Raw genomic sequence first — 9101 nt, forward strand, 5'->3', positions numbered from 1 at the left:
ACCAATTCCAATATGGTGGCCAGCCTGGCGGGTCTACGGTTCCTGTTCATGGTGTTGTTGTTCTGCGGGTTCGGGTTCGGGTTCGGCGCCTGCGGCCACGAGGCTCCGCGGGTTCTCGGGCTGCGACTGGAGGATCCGACGGGTCCGGTGTGCATGAGGGGTCGGGTCGTCTCGGCGCCAGAAGGAGCCTCGTTCCAGCTCCGGCTGTTCTTCGGGACTGGGACGGTTCTGAATGGGAGCCTGCTGCGGGTCGGGTTCGCTGGGGAGGTCGGGGACGCGCCTGACCCGTGCGGGGAGGAGTCCAACCGGAAAGAGTCCGCTTTCCAGGTGACGGGTGGGTTCGAGCAGGATGAGGACTACAGCGGGCTCATGACGGTGGAGGTTCGGCAGACCAGCATCTCAGCGGGACCGAGCCTCCACCGAGTGTGCGTGCTGAGCGGAGACAGCTGGGAGTCGGTGGGCCCGGACCGACTGCGGGTCGACCCCTGCCCCGGTCCGCCCGCAGACTACATCCCGCCGTGGGGTCTGGCCGTCCTGATCGTGGTGCTGCTGCTGGTCTGCGGGACGCTGCGGACCGTGAACCTGAGCCTGCTGTGGCTGGACCCCGTGGAGCTGTACGTCCTCCACAGCTGCGGTTCCGAGGAGGAGAAGCGGGCCGCCAAGCGCCTGGAGCCCATCAGGAGGAGGGGGAACTTCCTGGTGAGTCCCGAGCTGGTTTTTATTAAACTCATTATTACCTGTAAGAGTTCTACTTTGGGGGTCCAGACTCTGGTACCGGGCCCACTTACAGAATCTATATGTTCTTATTAAAGTTAGATAATAGAAACATTAAAGCTGCAGCAGACGCAGTCGGTCCAGTAGGTGGCGCCCTGTACGAGCATGCAGCTCGGTTCTGATTGGACTTCCTGTCCGTCCCCAGACCTGCTCCCTGCTGTTCCTGTGCGCTCTGGGTCACTCGGCGCTGGGCGTGCTCCTGTACCGGGCCCTGGGCTCCATCGTGTCCGCGGTCTTCGCCAGCGGCCTCCTGGTCTTCTTCCTCGCCGAGCTCGCCCCCCACATCCTGTGCTCCGGCTACGGGTTCCAGCTGGCGCCGGCTCTCACCTGGCTGGCCCAGGTGAGCATCGTGCTCACCTGCCCCCTGTCCTGCCCCCTGGGGCTGATCCTGGACCTGGCTCTGAGGAGGGACGTCAGCACCTGCGGGATACGGGAGAGGGCGATGGAGATGATCCGCACCAGCGTCAACGACCCGTACAGGTAACCGCGGTTACCACGGTGCTGATCCAATCCAATCCAATTTAATTGTTAACACTTTAAAAAACAACCAAAGGTGGGACCAAAGTGCTCTACAGAAAATAAATAAGACATTTTAAATAAAAGATAAAAAGATACAAAGTTAAATTATGAGATTAAATCAAAAATTATGAGTTAAAAAGTCAAAAAATTATGAGAATAAAATCACAAAATTCTCAATAAAAGGGTTTTAAAATATGGAGATTAAAACTTCAAATATGAGATAAAAAAGGACCAATTCTGCGATAAGAAGAAAATTTCTTGGATTTAAAAACCAAAATTATGAAATAAAAATGATGGTTGGTTGATGATGCTTGATGTTTTGTTGATGATCTGATGTTGTTGATGATGCGATGTTGTTGATGATGCTGAATGTGTTGATGATGCTGATGTTGGTTTGATTGATGCTGATGTTGGGTGATGATGCTGATGTTGGTGATGATTGCTGTGCGTGACCCGTTTCCTGTCCCCGCAGGCGAGTTCGTGAAGGAGGATTCAGCCGCGGGATGCTGCGCAGTAAGGACCGTGGAGGACTCCTGACCCGCTGAAGGATTTGCTTCATGCTGCCAGAGCTTCCGTCGTTCCTTCGACTTCTCCACCATTGCTTCTGAGATCAGGTTTGCAGGAGCCGGCTACACCCGAGTGCCGATCTACGGGAGGAGCGAAGGGGTGACAGAGAGGGACAGACAGGAGGAGACAGACAGCAGGAGACAGGGAGTGAGACAGACAGACAGGGAGGGAGGAGGGAGACAGACAGGAGGGAGGGGGAGCGGGAGACAGGACAGACAGACAGACAGGGTGACAGACACACAACAGGGCAGGGAGGGAGACAGACAGACGGAGACATTATCAGGTCTTTTTATCTCATAATTTTGTTTCAAATCTGATTATTTTGAACTTTTTATCTCATAATTTTGTTTTTTGAATCTCATAAATTGAGTTTTAATCTCATTATTTAACTTTTTATCCCAGAATTTAAACTTTTTATCCCAGAATTTTGTGGTTTTATCTCATAACTTAGACTTTTATTATGTTTCTCAAGTTTTTTTATGAACTCTAAAACAGAAATCAGCGTTTAAAGGATCAGAACTGTTTAAGATAAAAATGTTCCTTTATTGATCCCGTTAGAGGGAACGTAGAGTTGTAGTAAAAATACAACAACATATGATAAAATAGAAAATATAGAATATGATAAAATAGACACAATAAAGTGGAATAAGGTCCAGATCATCAATCACTCATCTTTCTAAAACTTCAGGTTATAAGTTATTTTATCCGTTTCATGCGTCTGTAATAATTTAAACTTTTTATCTCATTATTTTAACACAAACATTTATTTTATTTTACGGCAGGAACGAGTTTCCATAACGGCGCCTTTAACTCATCCGACCTCCGGCAGCTTTAACCAGAAGAACATTAATGTTTCACAGCGAGCAGTTCACTGTTTAAACTTTGTATAATGATCACAGAGAAAGAAGCTGTTACTGTTTAAACCTCCTCAACATTTCACTTGTTGTTGGTTCAGTGAGCTACAATAACAGAGAGATACATACAGTATGTGTGTGTTCCAGTATGTACTTTTATCTCTTATATTTTATATCTCATTATTATGACTTTTAACCCAAAATTGTGACTTTATATTTCATACTTGTGAGTTTTTGTCCCATAACTGTGACTTTTTTACTCATAATTGTGACCTTTATCCCAAAATTGTGACTTTCTTATTCAAAATTGTGACTTTTTGTCCCATAATTGTAACCTTTTTATTCATAATTCTGACTTTTATCCCATAATTGTGACCTTTTTACTCGTAAATTTGACTTAACATTAACATATTAAATCAAGGCTTAACTTTAATAATACATTTACCTACAACCACAACCAACAAACAGCGTATTCATTAGGTTTCTCTCTCGTTAACATGCGTTTGACTTTCCAGGTCCAACATTGTGGAGATCCTGTATGTGAAGGACTTGGCTCTGGTGGACCCGGACGACTGCACCCCGATGACGACCATCACCAAGTTCTACAACCACCCGCTGCACTACGTCTTCAACGACACCAAACTGGACGCCATGCTGGAGGAGTTCAAGAAAGGTGTGCTCACACTCACAAAGCACACACACATCAATAATAGATAATAATAATAGATCATTTACACTTTTTATTTCATCATTATGACTTTTGAAAACGTGTTTTGTGTCTGTATGTTTAGATTTTACCTGCAAATTGTTCCGTTCACATAACGCAGAATCAGTCACAGTTTGAAAAGCTCTGACCCTTTAGTGAAGACTCTGACCTCTGACCTTTCTCCTCGCTCCGTCAGGAAACTCTCACATGGCCATCGTCCAGAAGGTGAACAACGAGGGGGAGGGAGATCCTTTCTACGAGGTGCTGGGATTGGTCACGTTAGAGGACGTCATCGAGGAGATCATCAAATCAGAGATCCTGGACGAGTCCGATGGCTACTGTAATTATTACTTCTTACTTCTAATTTTGACTTAATGTCATAAATATAACTTTTATCTCCTAATTTTGACTTTTTATTTCATTATTATGACTTTTTATATCATAATTATCAATTTTGTATTATGATTTTGTTGTTTTATTATTATTATTATTATGTTGTTTTAGTATTAATTTCAACTTTTTATCTCTTAATTCTGACTTTTCATTTCATTTTTTTTACCTTTTTTCTCATAATTTTGACTCAATCTGATAATTATTACTTTTTAAATAATTATGATTTTTAACCTCATCATGTTGAGGTAACATGAACATTTTTTAATATTAAGGCCTTTTTTTTACTTATTGTTTTATTTTACTGGCAGAAATGGGCTTCCACAGATGAGAGTTTAATAAATAAAAAGAATTAAAACTATCCTCACCTTTACCAGCTGCAACAGTGAAGCAACATACACATAAATAAATTTAACCCAGTTATAAAATATAAGCGACTCTAAAATAGGTTATTCTGCATAATGAGCATTATTTTATTTACTTTTAACACTTTAAATATGTTTTAATGGAAATATTTTTGTACTTTTAAGTAAAAGACGAATATTTCTTCTACTTCTACTCCTGTTATTTTGTCAGTGTTATTAATAAGGTTTATTAAACTGAATAACTGCGCAGCCTCCCTCAGCGAGGCTCGGCGACAGCAGAAGCCGCACAGAGTGCACTCTCACCCGGCCAACATTACTCACACACACCGCTGAGTGTGGAGGAGGAAGAGGGGGCACAGACGGGCTACCTGTCCGGGGGAAGAGGCTCTATAGGGCGGATACCTTGTCCCGGTCGTTCCGCTGATCCCACGGTTTGAACACCAGCTTCCCGTCCCCGTCTCTGCTCTCGTTCAGGCACTGCAGCTTCTCCAGGTCGATCCGCCGGTACAGTCCGTACTCCAGGCCCCTCTCCGCGGGCTCATGCTCCGCCTGGCAACCGCAACCGTGACCGTGACCGTGGCCGTGACCGGACATCGTGGAGCTGAAACCCCGCAGCTTTCTGTCACACAGAGAGAAAGAGGGAGGGAGCTGTAAGTGTTGAGTTATAGGAGACAGAAACCAGATCTGTTAAGTTTCTCTTCGCAGCCTGAAGCCGTCGGACGGTGCAAAGACACTTCCAGGTCGAGATTTTCGAAATAAAACACGTTGTCCTTTTCTTATCAGAATCAGAAGTTTGCTTTCTTGCCAAGTAGGTTTTTACACCTACGAGGAATGTGACCTGGTGCATAAAATATACAAATACAAGTATACAAATCACACAAAAATCACACAGAAAAATTACTATAAAGTACTTTTAAAAAAGAAATAGATAAAGATAAGAAGAGACAACTGTGCAGAAGAGGGGCAGCGTTAATGTAATGCATACTTTATATACAGGGTGGGTATAAGAGTCATTTAGTAAACTGATGAACCCCCTGAGTGATGTGTTTTATGGATTTTCACATTATATTTACTGCATAACAATAACAGTACAGAACAACTGATAAACTGTACAATGAACATACATATTGAACACAATAAGTTTGTGTAAAACAGATTGATCAGATTATTTCCTGTTAATATTGATCAGAGATTAGTTTTCCTAATGTTTTTATACAATCTCTACAAGTCTCTATTATGTATTTTTATATTTTTTTATGTACTTAGTGGGCTTTTTCAGTGTTTCCTTCTCCTTATTTTATTAGCTTTTTGGTTGTTTTAACTACTTTTCTTAAGCTTTATTTAGCTTTATTTAGCTTTATATAGGTTTTATATAGGTTTATCTGAGATTTAATGCTCTTGTGTTCACGTCAAAAAAAAAAAACAGGATTATTTCACATTTCCATGACTATATTTTGTCTGCATTTATTTCATAATGTTTTATATGTTAATATTGAACACTTTTGGGCCTCCATAGAACTTCAAAGTTGTTGTTTTTTTTACTACTAAATATCATTTAATTGAATTATTTGAGATTCAAATCATTTTAATGGAAACTTCAGGTCTCCTTGAAATGTTTGTGATATTTGACAATAAGCAGCCAACAAATTAAGCAAATTAGATTGGCATGAAAATAACTGAATTCACTAAACATGACAACGACCTTAATTTACTTTACATTATACTTTATATCTCATACTATATTATACTGCACTATATTATACTACATCATGTTATATTAATATGTATGTTTATGATGTTAGTGAATTATGTACCACATTATATTTCAATTTTAATAAAGACAACTTCAAATATAATTACAGAATCATATCGTATAATAATTCTGGTACACTAATATATCACATTACTGTTAAATGTACTATTTTGAATTTATAATTACGTTACTTACTGAAAACATATTTATTATTTTATTATTTTAGACACATGTAAGTACTTATTGTATATAAATATCTCTATTTATCTGTGTTTATTCTGTCATTGTGCTGCTGTAATTCCTCCTCTGGGGCGTCTCTTATTTTATTTTGAAGGGGAAGAGTCCCTCACCGGAAGTTACTATGACGACCATTGTGATAACTTTATTGCACAAACAACAAACAACAAACACAAAGTGCCTCGCTCTCTGATTGGCTCACAGCTGTTACCGCCAAACCTCGAAGACTGTCGCAAAGCTTAAAAGTGTCGTAAAATAAAAGCAGCAAAACCACAACATTAAAAATATACCGCATTGTTTTTATTCTAATGCAGAATAATTAATGAGCTTTTATGTGTTTTAAATTTAAATCTAGTTGCAAAAATACCTTTTTTAATTTTTTTCCCTCTCAACTTTATTGATAAGTCAAATTTAAACAAAAGTAACATGATTTTAAATAAAGAGATTGTACAAATAGTCACTTATCTGACCTTCATCACAGTTTGGACTCATAGTTTTAACTCTGCAAGCTGTTTTAATGGTGGAAGAAGTATTTAGGGCAGCTCGTAAGCCAGAACGAACCGTTATGTCTTCCAGCGACGCCATTTCACTGTTTTAAAAGCCTTTGTATAATGGATCCCAGCAGAGAAAGTACAGCTGTTACTGTTTAACCTCCTCATCGCACAGTTTCACTTCGTTGTTGGTTTGTCGAGTGGGGCTGACCATAGCCAGAGCAGGATACATTTACAGTATGTGTGTGTTCCGTATTTCGTTTTATCGTTTTTATCGTTAAGGGGTGATTCTCGACGTTACTTATTGACCTTTTAACCCAGCGGAAATTGTGACTTTAGTTCATTACTTGTTGCGGTTTTTTTGCCCGACTAACTGGTGGAAGCTTCTTTAGTCTTTTCATCCACATGTTGACCTTTTCATCCCACAAAGTTGGGTGCTTTCTGTATTTCCGGCAACATGTGACTCGTTTGGGGTGGTCCCCCAGTAAATGTAACTTTTTATTCCCTAGATTCTGACTTTATCCCAGTAAATTGTGACCTTTTACCTCGTAATTTGACTTACATTAAACATGGTACAATCCAAGGCTTAACTTTGAATAATCATTTACCTGACACCACACCAGACAACAGCGTATGTCAGTTAGGTTTCTCTCTCGTTACACACTGCGTTTGACTTTCCGGTCAACATTGTTGGAGATCCTGGATGTGAGGTAACTTGCTCGGTGGACGCCCGGACGCCTGCAACCCCGATGACGGGCATCCCAGGTTTCTACAACGACAACCCGCTGCAACTACGTCTCTCAACGGCACCAAACTGGACGCCATGCTGGAAGGGTTCAAGAAAGGTGTGCTCACACTCAACAAAGGCACACACACACTTCACATAATAGATAATACATCAATAGACACGTTTACACTTGTTACTCTTCAGTCACGCGCGTTCATGACTTTTTGAGAAGACGGTGTTTGTGTCCTGTATGTGTTTATGATTTTACCTGCAGCACAAATGTGTTTCCGTTCCAAACGCAGAAAGTCCAGTCCACAGTTTGAAAAGCTCTGACCCTTTGAGTGAAGACTGGGCTGACCTCTGACTTGTCCTCCTCGCTCCGTTCAGGAAACTGCTTCTCACATGGCCATCGCCAGAAGGTGAAACAACGACGGGGGGGAAGCTCCTTTCTACGAGGTGCTGGTTGGTCACGTTTACTGAGACGGTCATCGAGGGATCGATCAATCAGGATCCTGGAGAGTCCGATGGGGCTGACTGTATATACTGTTTACTTCTTAATTTTTGACTTAGGCTTATAAATGATAACTTTATCTTTCCTAATTTGACTTTTTATTTCATTTATTATGATTTTTATCATATTATCAATTTTGGTGTATGAACTTTTGTTTTTATTTATTGTATATTATGTCTGTTTAGTTTTAATTTCACACTTTTGGCGTATCTCTTAGATTTGAGCTGTCTTCATTTCATCTCTTTGGTGGTGAGGTGTGTTTCTCATCAGATCTTTGGACCGAATCTGATGTAGTTCTTACTTGTTTTAATAAATTATATTTTACCTGCATTCATGTTTGAGGTAACATGAACATTTTTTTAATAATTAAGGCCTTTTTTTTTACTTAATTGTTTTATTTTATGGCAGATTTGAGCTTCCATTAATTAACCCTTTAAAGTAGTTAACCTTGTTCCGAATATCCAGCTGAATGAAGTGAAAATATCAGACACATGTTCCAGCTGGTGCGCTCTCTACAGACAACTCTTTATATCCAGGTTTTTGAATCTGACCAGCGTCTGTAAGTTCCCCGTGTTTATAAGTGTCCTGATCTCTGCAGTGGACCGGAAGGTGAAGCCGTCCTCTGGCTCGCTCCAGCCTGGGAGATTCCTCTGAGCCTCCGCAGGTCCACGAGGAGTTCTCGCTCCTTCAAGCTCCCGAAGGAGAACCCAAGATTCCGAGACGTCCGCCGCAGCTCCTGCTGGCGACGCACCGGTTCCTGTCCAGAGGTTCTGTGTCTGTGTCGTTGTGTGTGTGTGTGTGTGTGTGTCTGGTGTCTGTGTCTGTGTCATGTGTCTGTGTGTGTGTGTGTCATGTGTCTGTGTCTGTGTCTTTGTGTCTGTGTCTGTGTCTGTGTGTCTGTTGTGTGTCTGTGTGTGTCTGTGGTGTGTTCTGTGATGTGTGTCTGTGTCTGTGTCTGTGTGTCTGTGTCTGTGTCTGTGTCTGTGTGCTGTTCTGTGTTGTGGTGTGTGTGTGGTGTGTGTGTGTCTGTCTGTGTGGTTCTGTGTGTGTGTGTGTGTGTGTGTGTCCTGGTCTGTTCTGTCTGTCTGTCTGTCTGTCTGTCTGTGTGTGTGTTGTCTGGTGTCTGTGTGTTGTTGTGAGGTTGAAAATCCAGTCACAGTTTTAACACCACACATGTACTGGATTGTGTTACTAGTTGTTTATCAGG

General features: G+C 41.5%; 1 protein-coding gene across 1 annotated transcript in view; it reads left to right on the plus strand.

Annotated features, from left to right (window-relative positions):
- LOC118332607 (metal transporter CNNM3-like) overlaps positions 1 to 9101 on the plus strand; it is a 13701-nt gene continuing 4600 nt past the window's right edge. The window contains 8 exon segments of the mRNA XM_035667979.1: positions 1 to 699; positions 920 to 1254; positions 1766 to 1862; positions 1864 to 1949; positions 3224 to 3387; positions 3617 to 3760; positions 8493 to 8509; positions 8511 to 8661. Of these exon segments, the coding sequence (XP_035523872.1) occupies positions 13 to 699; positions 920 to 1254; positions 1766 to 1862; positions 1864 to 1949; positions 3224 to 3387; positions 3617 to 3760; positions 8493 to 8509; positions 8511 to 8661 (1681 nt within the window). The 5' untranslated portion in view covers positions 1 to 12.

Source organism: Morone saxatilis, unplaced genomic scaffold, assembly GCF_004916995.1.
Source record: "Morone saxatilis isolate NCDOM2014 unplaced genomic scaffold, NCSU_SB_2.0 Contig21, whole genome shotgun sequence".
In the NCBI taxonomy this organism is placed as follows: Eukaryota; Metazoa; Chordata; class Actinopteri; family Moronidae; genus Morone; species Morone saxatilis.